General features: G+C 35.8%; 1 protein-coding gene across 1 annotated transcript in view; it reads right to left on the minus strand.

The window, feature by feature from the left end:
• LOC113312916 overlaps positions 1-3,322 on the minus strand; it is a 3,811-nt gene extending 489 nt beyond the window's left edge. Inside the window, exons 1-5 of the mRNA XM_026561648.1 lie at positions 2,266-3,322; positions 1,134-2,163; positions 651-974; positions 462-561; positions 16-380 (exon numbers count right to left, since the gene is read on the minus strand). Coding sequence (XP_026417433.1) covers positions 16-380; positions 462-561; positions 651-974; positions 1,134-2,163; positions 2,266-3,322 — 2,876 coding nt within the window. The remainder of the gene's footprint in view (positions 1-15; positions 381-461; positions 562-650; positions 975-1,133; positions 2,164-2,265) is intronic.
• Positions 3,323-25,854: the final 22,532 nt, after the last annotated feature.

Consider the following 25,854-nt stretch of genomic DNA (forward strand, 5'->3'; position numbering starts at 1 on the left):
TTTTTGTATCCCAACATAGTAAGGTCAACAATCTTGTAGCCAAGAGCATCTCTTTTGACCCCACGTTTATTATCAACCCAATTGCACTTGAACAGATGAACTTTTCTTTCACAGTAATCTAACTCCCATATCTCTTGCAAGACACCATAATAAGAGGCTTTACCATATGTAACATCATCATCTCTAGATATGTGCATGTCATTTGCTGCAACGCTAACCCCACTATTCTGGTGAATTCTACCATCACGGGATCTTGTGCGGAATAGATATCCATTGATGCGATATACAGTGTATTTCGTTACCTCGTAGTGCGGGCCGTGTGATATCCATCTTAAGTTCTCTGAGATACTTTCTCTGTCGTCTGCCAACTCTTTTTCAACCTGAAATTCATTATTAGGATGAACCTTGAGTTTAAAGGAATATAACACATCAAACAAGACACTTTTTATATGACCTATTACCTCATTTTTTAACCAAGCGCCAAAAGTGTTAGAGTGCTCTTTCTCTAGCCATGCTCGCTTTTTAGTAGAATAGTTAGTTTCCAAATATAGCTTGTGTCGGCTGGTATGTACAATAACCAAATGTTATTATACTTTGTACAAAAAAAAAACAGGAAAAAAAACAGGAAAAAAAAACAAATTAATACTTACTCTATGTAAGGCTCAATTTCAGGCGTGTTCTGCATTACATAGAAATGTGCTTGTCTCAACTGTTCAGGGGTAACTATACACGGCTCTTCAGCTGATAACGGTTCTCCCTCCTGAGATGTATTATGCCTATCTAGTGGAATACCAATTGTCCTGATGCTTTTATGGTACTCACAATATATCTCAATCGTCTCTTCTGCAACATTCTCTTCGGCAATGCATCCACAAGGTTGTTTCTTGTTTCGCACATGCCCCTTTATAACCTTCATACACCTTTCGAAAGGATACATCCATCGAAAGCAAACCGGACCGCATAACTTCACTTCCCTGGTAAGATGTACAGTTAAATGAATCATGATGTCAAAGAAGGATGGAAGAAAATACTTCTCTAGTAAGCATAACGTCACACAGAGATCCTCTTGCAATTTATCTAGCTCTTCCACCATGATTTCTTTGGCAGATATTGATCTGAAAAAGAAACAAAACCTGATAATAGCATATCTCACAGGTGTAGGCATAATTGATCGAATAGCGACGGGCAAAAATTGTTGCATAAGCATATGGTAATCATGTGATTTGAGTCCGATCAGCTTACGCTCTTTTAGGTTCACAAGGGTGGAAAAATCCGAACAATACCCTTCTGGAACTCTTAACTCGGATAGTGTCTCTAAGAATATGTCTTTTTCTTCCGTAGTTAATGTATAACATGCTGCGGGAAGTATCGTTCCTTTGTCATCTGTCTTAGGGTGTAACTCCGATTTTAACCCCAAACGCACCAAATCCTTTCTGGCGTTTAATCCATCTTTTGTATTCCCGTTGTGCAGCAACGTTCCAACAAGACTTTGTCCCACATTCTTTTCGACATGCATGAAATCAATACAATGTTGGACATCATTATAGCGCCAATATCTAAGTAGTCGCTGCCATATGTTGTACTTGCTCCAGTAAGTGGTTTCCCTGCCTTCCTCTTCCTCACCTGACCTATCGACTTCTTTTGATATTTTTCTGATGCGCTCAATTTTCGTTTTTCCGATGCGCTTCATATTTCCACCTTTTCCAGGTGTAGCCTGCACGTCTTCCCCTTGAGTATTCGTCCCCTTCTTTCCCCATGAATTCTTTATACATTTTACCTCCTCATATATTTCTTCCCCGGTCATTGGTTCTGGAGCAGTCTCCCACTCTTGTTTTCCGCCAAATGCCCCCTTCTGCCTTCTGAACGGATGCTCATAGGGTAAAAATCTTCTATAACCAACATAAACATTCTTGTTTGAGTCATGAAGCCTAATACTGTGCGTTTTTTTACGACACACCACACAACCATGATATCCAGCGTAGCGACAACCACATAGTGTACCAAGAGCAGGATAATCGTTTATCGTCCACAAAACAACTGCACGTAGAGTAAACATTTCTTGGGCATATGCATCCCATGTTCTCTTTCCCTTCTCAAATAAGAATTGAAAATCTTTAACAAGAGGTTCTAAAAAGACATCGATGTTGTTTCCTGGCGCACCATCTATAAGTAACGACAACATGATGAACTTTCTCTTCATACACAGCCCCGGTGGAAGGTTGTAAATCACAACCAAAACTGGCCATACACTGTGATGTTTGGTGCCTGTGTTTACATCAACTCCATCAGCCGAAACAGCTAACCGCAAATTTCTTGGATCACCTTTAATTTCTGGGAAATTGTTATCTATCTCTCTCCAAGCATGTGAGTCTGCCGGATGACGTAAAACACCGTCTTTGTTTCTAGTGGTATCGTGCCATATCAAATCTTTTGCTGTGTGCTTCGATTGAAACAGCCGCTGAAATCTTGGGATGATGTCGAAGTACCACAATACCTTTGCTGGAACATTCTCGTAAACTTTACCATCCCTGTCAACTTTCCATCTGGGTGCTTTACAAGTAGGACACACTTTTTCATCCTTGTACTCATTCCAATAAAGAATGCAGTTGTTGATACATGCATGTATCTTTGTGTACCCTGAACCCATTGATTTCAATATTTTTTTTGCCTGATATGTACTCCTCGCCATTAAATTACCTTCTTTGGGAAGCATGTCCTTTAACAAGGGTAACAATTCATTAAAAAACATGTCTGATGCACCGTGCTTACTCTTCAACTTAAACAATTGCACAATTGCAGACAACTTTGTGAAGTTGGGACATCCTTCGTATAAGGGATTTTCAGCATTTTCAAGTAACTTTTTAAACTTTATAGGGTCATCTGCGAACTCTTCTGCAGCCTGCATCATATCTATAGTGTCTGGAGCATCAGTGGGAGTTCCCATTCCAAAATCTTCGTCTGGAGCATCAGTGGGAGTTCCCAAATCAAATTCAGCGTGCATACCATTGTTGACGTTAACTGGCTTACTACTAGTTATTGCCTCATCCTTTTCCCCATGCTTATTCCAAATAGTATACGTTTGATCGATTCCATTTACGAATAAATGATCTTCTACGTCGCCAACGGAGCATGCACAGAGATTTAAACAATTTGTACACGGACACAACATAAGAAATTCATCATATGTCTCACCCTCCTCCTTGAGATGGTTGACAGCATACCGCAGAAACGCCGCAACTCCTTCTCTATAACGTTTCTTCGTTCTATCAGTACTCATCCAGGATTTATCCATTCTGAAACGCAAAGAGACCAGTAGATCCATCAGTTGCACTCCAATGAAAGCAAAAACTGATAAATCAATTCAGAAATACAAGCTTAGCATTAACTAATAAATATGTTTCATTTCAAAATAATAGTTATCCCCTAACTTGACAATTTAGACATACAAGTCTTGAAATTACCAATAAATTCAGCACCATTTGAAACATAAAAAATTTATATGTACAAACATGGTAATAACAGATGAAACAGGCAATATGCAATTTCCCTCATACAAACCGATAATCATGCCACACAAACCCATAATCAGACATCCAGTATTAACTCAGGAAAATTGGTTCAGTACTTTCAGTATATGGAGTCATTTCAAGTTTTGGAATAACACATACTGAAGGGTCTGTATGTCAGCCGCAGTTGGGAGATTTCGCGAGAATGAATTGCAGCAGCTCTAGGGTCAGTGTGTTTGTTAAATTAGAGTAAACACTGATCTGTGCTCTAATTGATTAACTTAGAAATCAAAATGTCATTTCAAATAAGTACTCTAATTGATTAACTTAGAAATATCAGATCATAAGTAGTATGTCCCTAGTTCTATAATTGACATAGTTGGCAACTTTTATATCTCTGGGAGCTCAAATCTTCTTCTTTAGACAGATGTGAAGTCACATCTGTCGAGAAAGAGCTCTAATGTTCATGAAGAATGATTGCACAATGACAGTGAGAAAAAAAATACGAAGTACTTAACACTGGTGCATAGTACATCAAGTCTTGAAAAACATACCTATAAGTAACTTTGAGTCAGTTTTAGTGATTCTTTAAAAAAATGCCTTCCTTTTCTGGCTTTTCTCTCCTCGTCTCAAAGTGCTGATTTAGTAGAAATTAGATCCAGAAACAACAAATCCCAGGCAATTGTTGCAAAAGTTAAGAATTTTATCATTGCAAATTTTCAAATTCTTCCAAAGGTCTTAACTGAAAATGCTCGAAACTGCACGATAGTATTATACATAAAGCAAATCACTAAATCTGTCTCTCCTGGAACTGGAAACTCAATGCTTTCACTGAAGAATAATGACACCCCTGAAACAGATTGAAAACAAATACATGTACCTACAATACATCACCCATTTAGCTACAGATTCAAAAACAAATAGGATAACATCAACCATTTAGTTTTATGAAACATCACCAGATTGAATGAAACATCACTCATTCAGCTACAATACATCACCCATTTAGCTACCCATTTTACTAGTCCCTCAAATAGGATAACATCACCAGATAAGTTCTATGAAACATGCTCACAGATTCAACATGATGTACTGAACAACAAAGCAGTAGTGAGCACAGATTCTATATGTTGCAGGAAAAAGAATAGACACAAACTTTAGTGCAGCGAAAAAGAATTTTAGTGCACAAACTTCAGACACAAACTTTACTCAACAGATTCTATATGTTGCAGGAGTTAACAACATTTCAGGCAAACATGGGGTATATCATTCAAGACATAGCATGAAAAGTTCAGAGGTTTAACTAAATTACAATGAGGTTACAGTTCAACAAGCTATCATGATAATTATCAGAGATAATAACTTTAAGGTTTGAGAATGATACCTCCAGTATAAACTGGGTTTAGGCACTACCACAGATTGTGATGCTCCTTCTTACCCCCTCCTTGGTTTGTATTTCAGCCTCACAAGTACCTGGTTGCTCAAAAGAGATTGTCAGGACTAACAAATTCAGAGAGCATCAATGGTGACTAACATCAAGGGAACCAGATGAAGCTAACACAGAGTGCAATGGGTTACAACAAAATTCAAAAAGCTAACATAGTAACACTTATTACTACGCAAAAATCATCTAGTATAATGAGAATTTCAGCAATCTAAGAATGAATGCTACAACATACCTAAGATGGGAGTAAATCAGACTGATTTTAGGGTTGAATCTATAGATATTCTAAAACATCAAGGGGCAATAATCCCGCCCAAAAGTTATTTCTTTTGATTTCAACCCCAAAATAAAAAGGTTAGGGTTCAAATAAAAAAATAATTGACTGGGATTATTACCGCTAGATGTTCTCAATATTCTTGATTTCATCAGATTTTCATCCTATGGAGGTGCAGAAATATTTCCAAAATTGAAGACTAAATCTTCCCTGAAAATCCCCTTATTTTCTGCCAGAATATCAGTTGGAGAATTTTTTTCCTTAAGATAGAGAGATATGGATGAAGTGATTTAGAGATTTTAGGGATGAACTGATAGGCGTACATGCCTGTTTGAGAAGATACCCATTTTACATTGTTAACATCAAAACCGAGCATGTGTTTGTCTTTTTTTTTTAATAGGGTTTACCAACACAAGTAAAGAAAATGCAAAAAAAAATTTATTAAATTAGTTTGTGAATATAGTTAATTTATCAAAAAAAAAGTAAAGTTAAATTATTTCCCCACACAAATTTAATTAAAATTAAATTATAGTTAATTATAAATTATTCGATTAAAATTAAATTATAAATTATTCGATTAAAATTAAATTAGTACTCGAACTCGTTCCGAATCGATCAATATTTCAGGTGAAGTATCGAGTCTTGATTATGTAATAACTAAATTATGATTATGTAATAACTAAATTTTGACGTGTCTCGATTCCAAAGGAAGAAGTTCCGTTTTCATCAGTTTTACTCGAACTCGTTTCGAATCGATCAATATTTCAGGTGAAGTGTCGAGTCTTGATTATGTAACTAAATTTTGATCATGTAATAACTAAATTTTGATTATGTAATAACTAAATTATGATTATGTAATAACTAAATTTTTCAGTGTCTCGATTCCAAAGGACGAAGTTCCATTTTCATCAGTTTTACTCGAACTCGTTCCGAATCGATCAATATTTCAGGTGAAGTGTCGAGTCTTGATTATGTAACTAAATTTTGATCATGTTATAACTAAATTTTGATTATGTAATAACTAAATTATGATTATGTAATAACTAAATTTTGTCGTGTCTCGATTCCAAAGGACGAAGTTCCATTTTCATCAGTTTTACTCGAACTCGTTCCGAATCGATCAATATTTCAGGTGAAGTGTCGAGTCTTGATTATGTAACTAAATTTTGATCATGTAATAAATAAATTTTGATTATGTAACAACTAAGTTATGATTATGTAATAACTAAATTTTTCCGTGTCTCGATTCCAAAGGACGAAGTTCCATTTTCATCAGTTTTACTCGAACTCGTTCCGAATCGATCAATATTTCAGGTGAAGTGTCGAGTCTTGATTATGTAACTAAATTTTGATCATGTAATAAATAAATTTTGATTATGTAATAACTAAATTATGATTATGTAATAACTAAATTTTGTCGTGTCTCGATTCCAAAGGACGAAGTTCCATTTTCATCAGTTTTACTCGAACTCGTTCCGAATCGATCAATATTTCAGGTGAAGTGTCGAATCTTGATTATGAAACTAAATTTTGATCATGTAATAACTAAATTATGATTATGTAATAACTAAATTATGATTATGTAATAACTAAATTTTTCCGTGTCTCGATTCCAAAGGACGAAGTTCCATTTTCATCAGTTTTACTCGAACTCGTTCTGAATCGATCAATATTTCAGGTGAAGTATCGAGTCTTGATTATGTAACTAAATTTTGATTATGTAATAACTAAATTATGATTATGTAATAACTAATTTTTTCCGTGTCTCGATTCCAAAGGACGAAGTTCCATTTTCATCAGTTTTACTCGAACTCGTTCCGAATCGATCAATATTTCAGGTGAAGTGTCGAGTCTTGATTATGTAACTAAATTTTGATCATGTAATAAATAAATTTTGATTATGTAATAACTAAATTATGATTATGTAATAACTAAATTTTTCCGTGTCTCGATTCCAAAGGGCGAAGTTCCATTTTCATCAGTTTTACTCGAACTCGTTCTGAATCGATCAATATTTCAGGTGAAGTGTCGAGTCTTGATTATGTAACTAAATTTTGATCATGTAATAAATAAATTTTTATTATGTAATAACTAAATTATGATTATGTAATAACTAAATTTTTCCGTGTCTCGATTCCAAAGGACGAAGTTCCATTTTCATCAGTTTTACTCGAACTCGTTCCGAATCGATCAATATTTCAGGTGAAGTGTCGATTCTTGATTATGTAACTAAATTTTGATCATGTAATAACTAAATTTTGATTATGTAATAACTAAATTATGATTATGTAATAACTAAATTTTGTCGTGTCTCGATTCCAAAGGACGAAGTTCCGTTTTCATCAGTTTTACTCGAACTCGTTCTGAATCGATCAATATTTCAGGTGAAGTGTCGAGTCTTGATTATGTAACTAAATTTTGATCATGTAATAACTAAATTTTTATTATGTAATAACTAAATTTTGATTATGTAATAACTAAATTTTTACGTGTCTCGATTCCAAAGGACGAAGTTCCGTTTTCATCAGTTTTACTCGAACTCGTTCCGAATCGATCAATATTTCAGGTGAAGTGTCGAGTCTTGATTATGTAACTAAATTTTGATCATGTAATAACTAAATTTTTATTATGTAATAAATAAATTTTGATTATGTAATAACTAAATTTTTCCGTGTCTCGATTCCAAAGGACGAAGTTCCGTTTTCATCAGTTTTACTCGAACTCGTTTCGAATCGATCAATATTTCAGGTGAAGTGTCGAGTCTTGATTATGTAACTAAATTTTGATCATGTAATAACTAAATTTTGATTATGTAATAACTAAATTATGATTATGTAATAACTAAATTTTGTCGTGTCTCGATTCCAAAGGACGAAGTTCCGTTTTCTTCAGTTTTACTCGAACTCGTTTCGAATCGATCAATATTTCAGGTGAAGTGTCGAGTCTTGATTATGTAACTAAATTTTGATCATGTAATAACTAAATTTTTATTATGTAATAACTAAATTTTGATTATGTAATAACTAAATTTTTCCGTGTCTCGATTCCAAAGGACGAAGTTCCATTTTCATCAGTTTTACTCGAACTCGTTCCGAATCGATCAATATTTCAGGTGAAGTGTCGAGTCTTGATTATGTAACTAAATTTTGATTATGTAATAAAAAAAAAGTAAAAAGAAAAAAAAGGAAAAAAATGAAAAAAAATTTAAGTAAAAAATGAAAAATAATGAAAAAATTTATGCCACATTTATGTCCAGCCCAGTCAATTACATGGTTTAAGCTAACACTCCAGCCCAGTCCATTACATGGTTTAAGCTAACACTCCAGCCCAGTCCATTACGATTTTACTTATGTTATTTCAAAATGCATCGAATAGGATGTCCATAGTAAATCTAACGGTGAATATATTTATCACAAGCCCAACCAATAGTTAGATTAATAGGGAAGAACCTCTTATCTTACGCTCTGTAACACCTCAAAATTCTGTTCGTTTTATCTTTCCTCCTAAACCAGAGTTACAGAGCGGAGAGAACTAGAGAAACCTAAGCAGAGTAAAAAGGGGATAAAGTTCTAGGCTTAAAATCAGGGAAACATTGAGATTTGTTAGAGTAAAAAGGGAAATCGGATTTCTAAAGTTTGGAAATATTTTTAGGTCTACCGTAGGATCAAAATCAAATGGTATTTTCTTAGGAGATTTTTCCGAAAAAAGGAAATCGTAGACCAAACTCAATCGATTTTTCAGTTCACCCTAAATAATTTTGAGCGGGATGAAAATGAAACGCAAAATATTTTCGGCGGGATTATTCAATCTGTGCGACTTTATAAAGGGCCGTATGATGTTGAGGAATTGCATGGCTAAATCTTATAAAGGTATATCCTGTTCTCAATCTTTCTTTCGTCTAAAAAGCTTAGTTATTCAAACCCTAATTGATTCAAACCTTAATTTTTGAATCAGACCCAATTGATTCAAAGGTTAAGTTTTGACTCAAACCCTAATTCTTAATTTTTGATTCATTGAAAGCAGGGTTTATGCACCTGTTTATTTCTTATTAAGAAGAACAATGGTGTGCATGCATTTTAAGCTTTTCCTATGTTATGCTTAGGATCTTTATGCAGATTGTATTCTAAGTTGCATAGTGGCTGGATAACAACTCAGTCTTCTATGGTTATGGAAATGCTATTCTTTTATGTTTTTTTCTTTCTTTTCCGATGAATCTGATTAATGTTTTTCACACTGCAAACAATAGTTTAAGCTTCTGCGGTTCTCCCTGAAACCACTCGACATCACATTCTTATCTCATTTAGCTGGCCACATTCTCTGTCGTGTATACTCCCGTGTCATTGACGTTTTGTATAATGGGATTATAATTATGTCAGAGCTAGGTCAATTGAATGTTATTCCTTGGTTTTTTTATCTGTCTATTCTGATGAATGTTTTTCACATTGCAAACCAATAGTTTAAACTTCTGTGGTTCTCCCTGAAACCACTAGAAATCACATTTTTATCTCATTTTCATCAACTTTAGCTGGTCAGTAAGCTTCCATCTGTCGTGTATACTCCCGAGTCATTGACATTTTGTATAATAGGATTATAATTATGTCGGAGATCGGCATCCGTCGTTTGTTTTTAGGGAACTTGGTAGGTTTACATAATTGTGTATGTTTGAAATGGAGTCTTGCTTGAGTTCTTTCAATGCTCTAGTAAAAACCTCAGCGATTAATAATTTTTTAATTGTTATATCTTTTAACAATTCTGAGACGGCATCCTGCTCTTGCATCTAATCATACTAATCAAGACCATGTTAGTACTGACATAATCAAGACCATGTTAATTGACTGTTATTTAATTTTTGCTTGTGTCTAGCTTAATAACTTTTGATTGAAAAGAATTCAGACCTTATTTGATTGAATCATATACATGTATATGCAGTTTCCTATATGACTACACAAGAGAATTCGAGTTGGGAGCCAGAGTATGATGATGATGAGTATGCTGAAAATGAGACTGCAGCCCTGGAGGCTCAAGCCTTGCAGAATTTAGGAGAGTCAGAGGATGAAGACGAAGATTCCTATGGTAGTCGCACCGGTTCCGATGGTGATAGCTCCAGTTCTGATGATGAATCGACTGAAAGTCCTGAACAGCCTGGTAATGCTATACTAGCTTGTCTGTTTTTGTTTGCTTTGGACTTAAAAAATATGAGTACACTCTTACACCATGTTTACTCTTATTTTGGGTTTTTGAACTATAAAAAGACACAGGAGCTCCAAACAATACAGTAGAGTCTAAGGAGAATAATGTTCGAGGTTTAACAAGATTGAAGAAGCTAAAGAAAAATTTTGACGGCGAGAAGCATGTGATAGAATTTGATAATTTTGGTCGATTTAAGGGGAAATATAAAGCTGAAATTGCTAGTTACATGGGTGTATTGGTACGTCGAGACGTTGGTCTAAGGCACTTGAAGTGGAAGGAAGTGAATTCAGTGATGAGGGATAAGTTATGGCACGAACTATTGGTATGTATATGCTGATCTATATTGATTTTTAATACTATATTTGTTATTAATTTGTTACCTGCCGTTAACATCTCCATATTTTGGCAGCGGTTTTATGAAATTGAGGAGACTATGAGAAGACAAATTATGAAATATTTTGGGGAACATTTGCGCAACTTCAGAAGAAAGTTGTATGTAAAGTTCATAGTACCCAATTTGGGTAAACCTGCTAAACTAAATATTGTTCCTAAACAATATCGTGTCATTGTGAACCAAGAACAATGGGACAAGTTCGTAAAGTGGAGGTTGTCTGATAAATGCAAGGTTGTATATTGCACGTTTTAGTTTGGAAATATTGATATTAATTTCATTAATTAGTCTAACTTTTTTATGAATGAAATTCTTTAAATCTGTATGCTCAGGAGTTGTCCATTAGGGGAGCTAAGGCGCGTAAGAACCACAAATATAACCACAGGACGGGAAGAGCAGGGTATGCAGGGCTGTTGGAAAAATTAGTAAGTCCAGTTTGTTATACAAAATTATTATTATTTCCAGTTTAAATTATAGTATTATCTATCTAATTTTTCTTCTTGTGTATTTTATAATTACTAGATTAATGAGAAAGAGATCCTTGAAGATGAAAATCCTTCACGGTCTTTACTATGGAGGAAGGCACATCAAAACAAAAATGGAGAATACGATGACGATGATGTTAGGGAAAAAGCAGCTCAACTTGTAAGACGACTGAAACTATCTAGCTATTTGTTTTGTGCTTGAGTAAATGTGAAAATAATTTTGATTTAATTGATTATCACTTCTAATCCCTTAATTCTTTTTTTGTGCAGGAGGATTTTGATAAGAAGCTGGAAGATGGAACTTTGAGAAAACAACCAGGCAATGATTCTATCACCCTTGTGTTTGGGGAAGAACATGTTGGGCGTGTAAGATGTATAGGCAAGGGAGTGACTCCAACAACGTACTGGCACCTTCCACGGAAAGGAGCATCCAAGGAGCACATTGAACTGAAGAAACAACTGGAAGATGAAAGACGCGCGAACCAAATGGAGAGAGATAGGAAGGATGCAGAAATGAAGGAAATGAAGGCAGCAATGAAGGCACAAGAAGAAATGATGAGCAGCTTAATGTCTCAGCTAAAATCTCAAGGCATATTGAAAAAGAAAATCAAAAGCAAAAAGGCACGGGTATGTTTAACATCATCCAAGTAATTTTGATTAAGTATGTATTTCCTAATAATTCTGCAGTATCTAATATGTCAACTGCACTATATAGAAATCTCCTATTAGAGAGAAGTCTCTTATGCTTGAATCCCCTGTTACAAGCATTTCTCCGACTGAAAGGAATGAATCTAATACAAATAGAAATGACCCTGAATCTGAAAATGTATCTCAGTCTACGGGATCGAAAGATAGTTCTGAACTCCAAATGGTATGTTTCTTTTGAAGGTATTTAAAATATATAGTGCTTTGAGAGTTCCATTTTTTGTTGATGTTAATATAGCGTATATTTTTGTAGTCTGGAAAATACAAACAAAAGTCTCCTGCATCTGAGCATCTACCCCTTAGTTCACCAGACAATTCTCAATCGAAAGACAAAACTGAACTTTCAACGGTATGTCCTTTTCACAGGCATTTAAGCATTTTGAGATTTGAATCTGTTGATGTCAATATAACATTTATGTTTTGCAGATTGGTAAATGCAAACTGGCTCATGCTTCACTGAGAAATATCATTGCATGGGGTTCGGTTCTTCCATCAGTGCCAGGTCAGAAGGTTCATGGAGATCCACTCCGGGATGATTGTGTCAGAGTGACGGTTGAAAAGTCGATATTAAAGAATCATTGTTTGCCAGTCCCATCTACTCATCTCAAAACAGTAGAGGATGCTGAAAAATCTATAGTAGCTTGGCCTAAAGAGTTTGTGATCTCTTGATCTAGTGTAAGTTGCTTTATTATACATGTTTATTACCTTCTGCATCCTGACCATATAACTGTTAACATGGTTTTTTCCCTTAATTATACATCCACTGGCTTGCTGCAGGGCCATCCACTTTCAGACCCCGGTGAACATGATTCTGACCCAAACGATGAATATGATTCTGACCCAAACACTAAGAAGACAAAGAAGAAGAAACCTTCATATATGAAGAGCGGGGAACTAAAGTCTCGGAGATCCAGCAAGAGACTCAAGACTGCAGCCTAATTATTAATAGAAATAGTCGTGGACTATAGGATTTGGATGTTTAAACTTTTAAGTCTCTCTTTGAAAGTTTGTTTTCTCAAGGTTACTGCACAATTATCAGATTGAGATGTTTATTATATTGTGAAATGAAATTATTTTGGTACAATTCTAATTGTAGTCTTCATTAATTTTTTATGGATGGTTATTTAGGTGATTTTTGAATAGCTACATTGAAAACACTTGATGTGTCCAAAAGGTGAACAATAGCTACATTCAAAACACTTGATGTGTCCAAAAGGTGAACAAAAGCTACATTCAGAAAACTTGATGTGTCCAAAAGGTGAACAATAGCTACATTGAAAACACTTGATGTGTCTAAAAGTTGAACAATAGCTACATTCAAAAAACTTGATGTGTCCAAAAGGTGAACAATAGCTACATTGAAAACACTTGATGTATCCAAAAGGTGAACAATAGCTACATTCAACACACTTGATGTGTCTTTCGAAAAAATTTAGCCACGGTGCTACAAATTTTTAGTAGCCATAACTTATTAATTGGCCATGTAAAATGTTTATCATGTGTCCAAAAATATGGATGGCCATGGTACCATAGATTAAACGTGACTACAAATCATGTATTAGCCATGTTAAATTATTTTCCGTGTGTCCAAATGATAGAGATGGCCATGGTTGAGAAAAATTAGTGTGACCGCAACTCATGAATTGGCCATGATAAAATGAATTTTGCGTGTCCAATTGATGACAAAGGCCACGACTATAATAAAATTTACGTGACTTTAAGGTAAACTTTAGCCACATATAATTAAATTGTGTGTCTATAAGGATCCTATGGCCACGGTGATAGTGAAAATGCTTAACTACCAAAAAAATATTGAGTACCATATAGACACGGTTTTAGAGTTATGGCCATGGTTAATCATATTTTATAGCCACTCAAAGTTTATGCAGCCATAGGGATACCTTTTTGTCTCGGCACCTGATGCCACATTTTTGGAGTGAAAAAAATCCATGACCAAAAGCCTATGGACACTGTGATTAAGTGTGGCCAATGTAAAGATTTGTACTAGTGAGTTTTGTCACTAAAATTGACAAAGGGGGAGATTTTTATAGCATAGCTCGGTCAACCTCGCATGCGTTGCTATATCAAGCATGTTTGTCAATGTTAGTGATCAAAATTATGAGTCTTGATTTCTAGTATACATAGCTAAGTCTCGGACTAGGATAGAAAAGTGTAGTTGAGCTCAAGGACTTCATGGCGATTCATCATACAACGACTAAGATCTACTCAAGGAACTGTGGAACTTCATCAACAAAAAGGTATGTGGAGACTTGAACTTATCTATCACTCAAAAGTCTATCTATTTTATCTCCTACTTCTTATGAGACAAAAAGTCGTATGCTATATAGACTGGATCATACACATTTGACATTTCGAGTTGAGTATTCACTACTTATCTTTTTTCGAAATCGTGTGTTGGTAAAGCGTTTCGCTTTGATCAAGTTTATCTTCACCTAGTGAAGAAAGTCATGAAAAGTTTTAATTACTTTGAGAATTGCTCTGACGTAAAACGGTCTGTGAATAACGGCTATATAACGTCCTCTGAGAATATCTCAATGATTGGAATGAGAGTTCAGATTACATAACCATTATTCCTTAATCCGAAGTTTCGAACTTTGTTGATTGAGAGAAACATGAGGAATTGGCTTTGTCAAGTCCGCAAACCCAGTCCGCGAACTGACGGAAGTTCTCTTACCAAGAATTTCTGATGGGATTTTCCAAAAACTCGTTTGCGTGTTTAGTCCGCGAACTGGCGGAAGTCTCTTTGCCGAGATTTTCTGTTGAGTTTGGAAAACTCTGCCGGTTGCCTTAAGTCCGCGAACTTGTTTGTGAGCTTAAGTGGTTATGATCTAAAGATGTGTTCTGAACATGAAACTTAAATTACTAAGGGATGATTTATGCAAACCATGGCTACAAAGTTCATGATCCGATTCATCGAATCGAATCATCTTTGTTTCAATTGTGTCTTGTGTAGTTACATAAGATCTCATAGCAATTGAAAAACTCTCTAACTAGTTCATTTGAATCAATTGAACTAGTTATGGTGAAGAAGAACTAGGTTAATATGAAATTCTCATATGGTTAACCTTTTGGGTTACTATGTTGAACCAACATACACGTACACGTTTGGGCACGGTTTTCACAAACCCAGTAAACGTCTACCCAAGTGTATGTGACAAGCTAAATTTTCGATCTAACGGTTGAGAAATATTAGCTTGAATCTAAATCAGGTTTTCATCTAATGGTGAATATTGAATGCTTTGTTACCAAGCTAACGTTGATTGCAAACCCTGATTTGAAAGACTATATAAGGGAGAACTCTAGCAATTGGGAAACCTAATCCCCACACCTTACGTGTGATACTAGTTGCATAGCTAGAGTCGATTCTCCTTTAACCTTTGGATTTCTTCTCTAAAACCAGGTTAACGACTTAAATACTTCATTGGGATTGTGAAGCCAGACCGATACTACTTTTATCGTAGTTGTGTGATCTGATCTTGCATCTCCTATCGTACGAGTACAATCTTTGATTGGCTTGAGATCGTGAGAGTTCTCCGATAGGCAAGATAAAGAAGTCACAAACATCTTCGTCTCACTGTTTGCGATTCCTCGACAAACCGCTTGTGTAGTCAAGAAGGATTGTTGAGAGGTGATTGGTTAATCTAGGTTGTTCTTTGGGAATATAAGACCGGATTATCAATTGGTTCATGTTCACCTTGATTTTATATCTTAATACGGAACAAAACGTAGGGTTTTTCTTTGGGTGACATATTTATCCTTTGATAGACTTTTTTGTGTGAGACAGATTTGTTTATTATCAAGTCTGCGATTTTGGGCTGCAGCAACTCTTAGTTGTGGGTGAGATCAGCTAAGGGAATCAAGTGCGCAGTATCCTGCTGGGATCAGAGGCGTAGGAGTACAACTGTACCTTGGATCGATGAGAGACTGATTGGGGTTCAACTATAGTCTAGTCCGAAGTTAGCTTGGAGTAGTCTAGTGTCTGTAGTGGCTTAATACAGTGTGTATTCAATCTGGACTAGGTCCCGGGGTTTTTCTGCATTTGTGGTTTCCTCGTTAAAAAATTTCTGGTGTCTGTGTTATTTCATTTTCCGCATTATATTGTTTAGCTTTATAATTGAAATAATACAGGTTGTGCATTTGTGATCATCAATTGGAAATCCGACCTTTGGATGTTGATTGATATTGATTGATCTTTGGACATTGGTCTTTGGTACCGTCCAAGTTATCTCTCTTTGATAAAGACTCGCAGATTTCCATTTGCTTGAGTAAAGATCAAATCGAGAGATTGAGATTTAAACTCTTTGATATAACTTTTTATTGATTGAGTCTAACTGTCTACTTAATTCTCATAAAAAGTATATTGGAGTTTGTCCATACATATTGCTAAGCGAAATATTGGGTGGTGTTGTTAGACCCCCTGCTTTTTCAGAGATGGAAAAGAGATTCTACTGGGCAGCTGCAAATGTTACACTGAGAACTAATATTATTGTTGTAACGAGATGTATTATCTTTCGTCTGCACTATATCCTTGAGACACTTCCAAATGAAAAGTTTTATTCTATGAGGGATCTTCATTTTCCAGAGAGCTTTCCAAACCTCTTTAGGGACAGTATTAAGTGCAACTTGTTGAAAAACAGTGTTTTCTACAAGCTTATTGTATGCACTTTTAACAGTGAACAACCATCCTTTGTAGGTCTCCATCGAATAATATCTTCTTCCTCCATATTGATTTGCATTCTTGTGATTTTGTTTGCAACTTCCGGAGAAAAGAGAACATGCAGTAAACTAACATTCTATGGAGAAGTAATTGGATTTATGATCTCAAAAACATACTGAAAAAGTAGGGGTACAACAACCACACCCAATATTTCGCTTAGCAATCTGTATGGACAAACTCCAATATACTTTCTAAAGAATCAACTAGACAGTCAGACTCAATCTAGATAAAAGTATATCAAAGAGTTTATATCTCAATCTCTCAATTTAATCTTTACTCAAGCAAATAGCAATCTGCGAGTCTTTATCAAAGAGAGATAACTTGGATGGTTGCAAAGACCAATATCCAAGTGCCAATCAATTTAAATCAACAACCAAAAGGTCGGATATTCTAATTGATTGAACAACGCACAACTTGTGATATTTCAATTATATAACAAAATATAATGCGGAAAAGAAATAACACAGACACCAGAATTTTGTTAACGAGGAAACCGCAAATGCAGAAAAACCCATGGACCTAGTCCAGATTGAACATACGTTGTATTAAGCCGCTACAGACACTAGCCTACTCCAAACTAACTTCGGTCTGGACTGTAGTTGAACCCCAACCAATCTCACACTGATCCAAGGAACGGTTATGCTCTTATGTCTCTGATCCCAGCAGGATGCTACGTACTTGATTCCCTTAGCTGATCTCACCCACAACTAAGAGTTGCTACGACCCAAAGTCGAAGACTTTAATAAACAAATTTATATCACACAGAAAAGTCTACGGTAATAGATAAATCCGTCTCCCACGAATATACCTACGATTTTTGTTCCGTCTTTTGATAAATCAAGGTGAACAGGAACCAATTGATAAACCGATCTTATTCCCGAAGAACAGCCTAGTATTATCAATCACCTCACAATAATCCTAATCGACGCATCGAAAAAAAATATTGTGGAATCACAAACGATGAGACGAAGTGTTTGTGATTACTTTTCTATCTTTCCTATCAGAGATATAAATCTCGAGCCAATTATTACAATCGTACTCGTAACGATAGAAGATGCAAGATCACACAACTACAAGAAAAGTAGTATCCGTATGGCTTCACAATCCCAATGAAGTCTTTAAGTCGTTAACCTGGTTTAGAAGAAGAAACCAAAGGTTAAAGGAGAATCGACTCTAGCTATGCAACTAGTATCACACGTAAGGTGTGGGGATTAGGTTTCCCAGTTGCTAGAGTTCTCCCTTATATAGTCTTTCAAATCAGGGTTTGCAATCAACGTTAGCTTGGTAACAAAGCATTCAATATTCACCGTTAGATGAAAACCTGATTAGATTCAAGCTAATATTTCTCAACCGTTGGATCGAAAACTTAGCTTGTTACACACAAATGAAATGTCCAATTTGGGGTTTATGTAGCCGTTCCCAAACATTAACATTTGTTGGTTCAACAATAGTTAACCAAATGGTTATCCGTATGATCACTTTCATATCCACCATATTCTTCTTCACCATAACTAGTTCAAATGACTCAAATAAACTAGTTAAAGAGTTGTTACATCGCTTAGATCTTATGTAAATACACAAGACACAATCGAAGTGAAAACGATTTGATTCACTCGAATCGGTTCATGAACTTTATAGCCACCGTTTGCAAAAGCATTCCTTAGTTTATATAAACATGAGTATAAGAACAACCGATTTTAGATATAACCTGCTCAAGTTCGCGGACTGGGTTCGTGGACTTAAGCTCACGGAAGGAGTTCACAAACTCCAGCAAAAATTCTCGGGTCGAGAACTTCCGCCAGTTCACGGACTGAGTTCGCGGACTTGGCTCACGCCACATTTCGTTTCTCTTAATCAACAAATTTCGCAAACTTTGGTTCAAGGAATAAGGATTTATACATATATGTGTTTCCACAACAATGATTATATCCTACCAATGGTTATGTAATCTAAACTCTCATTTCAATCATTGAAACATTCATAGAGGACGTTATATAGCCGTTATTCACAAACCATTTTTCGTCAGAGCAATTTCCAAGTGATTGAAACATAACATGACATTCGTCACTAGGTAAAGATGAATTTGGCTAAAGCAAAAGCTTACCAACACATATTTTGAGAAATAGATAGGCGAGTTACACTCGTCTCAAAATAGCAAATGTGTATAATGAAAGTCTATATATCAAAACGACTTTTGTCTCAAGAATAAGAGATAGAGTAGATAGACTTTTGACTGACAGATAAGTTCAAGTCTCCACATTCCTTTTAGTCGATGAAGATCCACCAGTTCCTTGAGTAGTCCTTCGTCTTGTATGATGATTTCCATGGAGTCTTGATCTCAACTACACTTTTTATCCTAGTCCGATACCTTTAGCTATATAGGCTAGAAATCAAGACTTATAATTTTGATCACTAACATTGACAAACATGCTTGAGATAACAACGCATGCGATTTCGACCGAGCAATGCTCTAACAATCTCCCCTTTTGTCAATTTTAGTGACAAAACTATTAATACATATGGAATACAAAAAACAAATAAATTAACTTTTGTAGCTCCTATTCCACATGCCTAATCTTCAACTACTCGAAATCTTCGTCACTTCCAAGTAATCCAATGATTCCAAAGGTTGTAAGTTTAGCATCATCGTTGTTGAAAATCTGTAGCTATAACAACGAGAAAACAATAGTTCTCAATCATTGTTATACAGTGTCATAGTATCATTACACAGCGTCAAAGTCTAATTGGATCACAACTTCAACAACAATACTATGGTGATACGTATCACTCCCCCTTAGTCAATACTCCATCTCACATGGAAACCACTCCTCCTAACATAATGATCCGAAAACCATATGTATTTGTAGTGTGAACTACATATTAATTCTCCCCCTTTTTGTCAATAAAATTGGCAAAGGTACAAGAACGGGATCCTAATGAAATTTCCGAAAGAGACATTTTTTGACCAAAAGAAAGCAAAGGTATATCATCTTTTTAGATGCAATCATAAAGCCGAATCTAAATGCATTCATCAAGGAGTTTGTAAAGATACAAGATAACCCCTAAAATATTCCACAGCCGCACTCCCCACAAAGATTTGGCAATTAAGCACAAGTTCAAAAGAACTCTCCCCCATAAAATGTCATTCCCGAAAGAACAACAAGAGTCACCTTAATTTTGAAAGAAAAGAAGAGTTTCTTTTGACACAACACACACAGAACTATGACAGAAAAATCAATCCTACGGAAACAAATACAGAATTGAAGTAAACACTTACTGGAGTTTCAAACTCAATTTCCCAAAAGATCGAGATAAGCACAGGGGCAAGAGTCATAGAAACACTTAATGAACCAAAACAACATCAATAGACTGTCGTAAGTGTTGAAAAGTAGCAGTGTCTAATGGTTTAGTGATAATATCAGCCAATTGTTGTTCAGAAGGCACAAATTCCATACTTATGATACCATTTTCATAGAGATCTCGAATAAAATGGTACCTTATATCAATGTGTTTTGTTCTTGAGTGCTCAACGGGATTCTCAGTGATTCGAATCGCACTAGAGTTATCACAAAAGATCTTCATTATTCCAGTATTAATTCCATAATCAGCTAGCATTTGTTTCATACAAAGAAGTTGAGTGCAACATGAGCCAGCTACAATATATTCTGCTTCACATGTAGACAGGGATTGTGAATTGTGTTTCTTGCTATGCCAAGCCACAAGATTCAGTCCTACATAGTAGAAACCCCCTGATGTACTTTTTTTGTCTTCTACACATCCTTCCCAATCAGCATCTGAATAATCAGAAAGGTCAGTGTTAGTATCAAAAGTGTAAGATAGACCATACCCGATAGTGTGATTGACATATCGTATGATCCTCTTTGCAGCTGCAAGATGAGATTCCTTTGGATTAGACTGAAATCTAACACAACAACCAACACTAAAAGAAATACCAGGTCTAGTGGATGTAAGATATAAAAGGCTACCAATAATAGAACGATACAATTTTTGATCTACTTTTACTCCTTTCTCATCTCTGTGTAATTTACCAGTAGTGGGCATAGGTGTCAGTTTCGGACTTGACTTATCTAGACCGAATCTTGTAACAAGATCCCTTGCATATTTTTCTTGAGATAAGTAGATTCCATCCTTATGTTGTTGAATCTGTAATCCTAAAAAGAACTTTAACTCACCAACATTGCTCATTTTAAACTCTTTAGCAAGTGAAACTTGAAAATCCTTTGCAAGCTTATCTGAAGTTGAGCCATAGATGATATCATCTACATAGACTTGAGCAATGACAACATTTTTTCCACTCCATTTGGTAAACAAAGTTTTATCATCTCCACCTCTTGAAAAACCTTTTCTAATAAGAGAAGTGGTAAGTTTTTCAAACCAGGCTCTAGGTGCTTGTTTTAACCCATATAATGTCTTTTTGAGCTTAAGAACGTGATCTGGGAAATCAAGGTTTTTAAATCCTTTAGGTTGAGCAGCATAGACTTCTTCTTTTAGAATTCCGTTTAGGAACGCGGATTTTATATCCATTTGGAAAAGTTTAACCTTGAGATAAAAAGCATGAGATAATAAAAGTATAATGGACTCAAGGCATGCCACAGGAGCAAAGGTTTCTTCAAATTCGATACCTTCAATTTTTGAATATCCTTGAGCGACAAGTCTGGCTTTATTTCTGATAATTGTGCCAAATTCATCAGACTTGTTCTTGAATATCCATTTTGTTCCAACAATATTAACATTGGAGGTACATGGTACGAGTTCCCATACGTCTTGTATTATAAATTGATTTAAATCTTCATGCATTGCATTCACCCAAAAGGGATCGTTCAGAGCTTCATCAATATTTCTCGGTTCTACTTGTGACAGATAGCAACCAAAATTGCACATGTTTTGAAGTTGCCCTCTACTCTTAGCTGTAGAATCTCTTCCTCCAATAATACTGTTGGGATCATGATTCCTTTGAACCCAGAGGTGTCTCGGAGGGACACGTTCTTGTTTGTCAGGAGTATCCTGATCAGTGATCTTCTCCTCGTCACTAGAAATATCAGGATCAGCAACATTTGGGATAACTTCAACTGATTCTGGTATTTCTTTGACTTTCTCAATTGTCTCGGTTGGAGGCAGTTCAGCAGGAGGATTATCATGATGAAAATCATTAATATCATCGATGATGACATTAGCAGATTCCATCATGACTTGAGTTCTGAGATTAAACACTCGAAAACCACGGCTATCAGAAGCATATCCAAGAAAGATACCTTCATCACTTTTAGTATCGAATTTCCATCTATGTTCTCGATCTTTTAGAATGTAGCATTTACTTCCGAACACTCTAAGATAGTGCAGGTTGGGTTTTCTTCCATAACACAACTCATAAGGAGTGTTTAGGGTTTTAGACCGTAAATAAACACGGTTGATCAAATAACATGCTGTAAAAACAGCTTCTCCCCAAAACCATAGAGGTAGGTTTTTGTTATGGAGCATTACCCTGGCCATTTCCTGAATGTTCCTATTCTTTCTTTCTGCAACTCCATTAGCTTGAGGAGTAATGGGCGGTGAATATTGTTGAATAATTCCCAGTTCGTCACAAAATTCAAACACCTTAGTGTCCTTGAATTCAGTTCCACGGTCGCTCCTAATTTTCTTTGGTTTGCGACCTTGTTCGTTTTGGATTCTTTTAACAATAATCTTGAATTCATCAAGGGTTTTATTTTTATGAGACAGAAATACAACCCGAGTGAATCTGGTGTAATCATATACCATAACTAAAGCATACTTCTTACCAGCAATCGTGGGTTGTTGAATTGGTCCGAAGAGATCCATATGAATTAAATCAAGTGGAGCTTTAGTGAGAATATCTCGAGATGATTTATGGTGAACTTTAGTTTGTTTACCCTTTTGACAGGCACCACATACACCTTCAATCTTTGCATTGATTTTGGGAACGCCTCTAACAAGTTCTTTGTCAATGATCTTAGTTAGAAGACGATAGTTGATATGACCAAAACGCTCATGCCAAAGATGTGTCGATTCCACCTTAGTCAAATTGCAACAATTGCTAAACTGAGTATCGAGAAGATAACAGTTGTTTTTACCATGAGTTCCTTGAAAAATTACTTTCCCAGTTTTGTCTACAATGTCCCATCCATTTGCATTGAAGACAACTCGATGGCTTTTGTCACAAATTTGACTGATAGAAAGAAGATTTGCAGTCATACCTTTTACGTATACTACATCATGGATTTCAGGTACGCCGGGCAGTTTGATCGTCCCTTTCTTGCTAATGTAGCAACAACTCCCATCTCTGAAAGTTACTGGTCCTCCTTCATAGTCGTCAGAAGAAACAAACCATGTAAGATCACCTGTCATATGTCTGCTACATCCACTGTCAAGAAACCATTGAAAGGGTGATGTTGATTTTAAAGCAAAATCTCTCATACTATTAGTACTTTCATGTTTAGGGTTTCCTGATAGTTTTGTACGTCCTTTTAGAGAAGCACTAAGTTTTCTTGTTTTCGTGTGAAGATTACTTGCAACTTTCAGTCTCTTGTGGAAGAACATACAAGAACATTGAAAATGATTCGAAGAATCACAAAACAAACATGGGCCAACACTTTTGGAATCGCCAGAAAAGTTCTGAGTCATATCAGTTTTGACAACATGTGAACGTTGTTTATTGCTTGACTTATGACTGTTCTTCAGAGAGAAGCAAATGGAGTTATTCAAATCCATTAAAGGGATTTTAACAGACTTCAAATCCTTAAGCATTGCAATTTCTGCTATGAGATCATAGTTGATCCGGATTTGTTCATCCAACTTTTTCTGGAGAATAACCAGTTTATTAGAACTTTTTCTACGATTGGTTTTTAATCCTGGTGAAGCGTTTCTAGAGACTTTTCTGTCCATAGAGTAAGATCGCTACAAACACAGACTTGTGAGGTCTTGAACGTGTTTTCCTGCTCTGATACCAATTGAAAAAGTGGGGGTACAACAACCACACCCAATATTTTGCTTAGCAATATGTATGGACAAACTCCAATATACTTTCTAGAGAATCAACTAGATAGTCAGACTCAATCTAGATAAAAGTATATCAAAGAGTTTATATCTCAATCTCTCAATTTGATCTTTACTCAAGCAAATAGCAATCTGCGAGTCTTTATCAAAGAGAGATAACTTGGATGGTAGCAAAGACCAATATCCAAGTGCCAATCAATTTAAATCAACAACCAAAAGGTCGGATATTCTAATTGATTGAACAACGCACAACTTTTGATATTTCAATTATATAACAAAATATAATGCGGAAAAGAAATAAAACAGACACCAGAATTTTGTTAACGAGGAAACCGTAAATGCAGAAAAACCCCTGGACCTAGTCCAGATTGAACATACACTGTATTAAGCCGCTACAGACACTAGCCTACTCCAAACTAACTTCGGTCTGGACTGTAGTTGAACCCCAACCAATCTCACACTGATCCAAGGAACAGTTATGCTCCTACGTCTCTGATCCCAGCAGGATGCTACGTACTTGATTCCCTTAGCTGATCTCACCCACAACTAAGAGTTGCTACGACCCAAAGTCGAAGACTTTAATAAACAAATCTATATTACACAGAAAAGTCTACGGTAATAGATAAATCCGTCTCCCACGAATATACCTATGAGTTTTGTTCCGTCTTTTGATAAATCAAGGTGAACAGGAACCAATTGATAAACCGGACTTATAATCCCGAAGAACAGCCTAGTATTATCAATCACCTCACAATAATCCTAATCGACGCAGCGAAAAAAGATATTGTGGAATCACAAACGATGAGACGAAGTGTTTGTGATTTCTTTTCTATCTTGCCTATCGGAGATATAAATCTCGAGCCAATTATTACAATCGTACTCGTAACGATAGAAGATGCAAGATCAGAGCACACAACTACAAGAAAAGTAGTATCTGTCTGGCTTCACAATCCCAATGAAGTCTTTAAGTCGTTAACCTGGCTTAGAAGAAGAAACCAAAGGTTAAAGGAGAATCGACTCTAGCTATGCAACTAGTATCACACGTAAGGTGTGGGGATTAGGTGTCCCAGTTTCTAGAGTTCTCCCTTATATAGTCTTTCAAATCAGGGTTTGCAATCAACGTTAGCTTGGTAACAAAGCGTTCAATATTCACCGTTAGATGAAAACCTGATTAGATTCAAGCTAATATTTCTCAACCGTTGGATCGAAAACTTAGCTTGTCACACACAAATGAAATGTACAATTTTGGGTTTATGTAGCCGTTCCTAAACATTAACATTTGTTGGTTCAACAATATTTAACCAAATGGTTAGCCATATGATCACTTTCATATCCACCATATTCTTCTTCACCATAACTAGTTCAAATGACTCAAATGAACTAGTTAGATAGTTGTTCAATTGCTTAGATCTTATGTAACTACACAAGACACAATCGAAGCAATAACGATTTGATTCACTCGAATCGGTTCATGAACTTTATAGCCACGGTTTGCAAAAGCATTCCTTAGTTTATATAAACATGAGTTCAAGAACAACCGATTTTAGATATAACCTGCTCAAGTTCGCGGACTGGGTTCTCGGACTTAAGCTCACGGAAGGAGTTCACAAACTCCGGCAGAAATTCTCGAGTTGAGAACTTCCGCCAGTTTGCGGATTGAGTTCGCGGACTTGGCTCACGCCACATTCCGTTTCTCTTGATCAACAAAGTTCGCAAACTTTGGTTCAAGGAATAAGGACTTATACATATATTTTTTTCCACAACAATACTTATATCCTACCAATGGTTATGTAATCTAAACTCTTATTTCAATCATTGAAACATTCTCAGAGGAAGTTATATAGCCGTTATTCACAGACCATTTTTCGTCAGAGCAATTCCAAAGTGATTGAAACATAACATGACATTCGTCACTAGGTCAAGATGAATTTGGCTAAAGCGAAATCTTACCAACACATATTTCGAGAAATAGATAGGCGAGTTACACTCGGATCGAAATAGCAAATGTGTATAATGAAAGTCTATATATCAAAACGACTTTTGTCTCAAGAATAGGAGATACAGTAGATAGACTTTTGAGTGACAGATA

Source organism: Papaver somniferum, chromosome 9 (genome assembly GCF_003573695.1).
Source record: "Papaver somniferum cultivar HN1 chromosome 9, ASM357369v1, whole genome shotgun sequence".
NCBI classification, from domain to species: domain Eukaryota; kingdom Viridiplantae; phylum Streptophyta; class Magnoliopsida; order Ranunculales; family Papaveraceae; genus Papaver; species Papaver somniferum.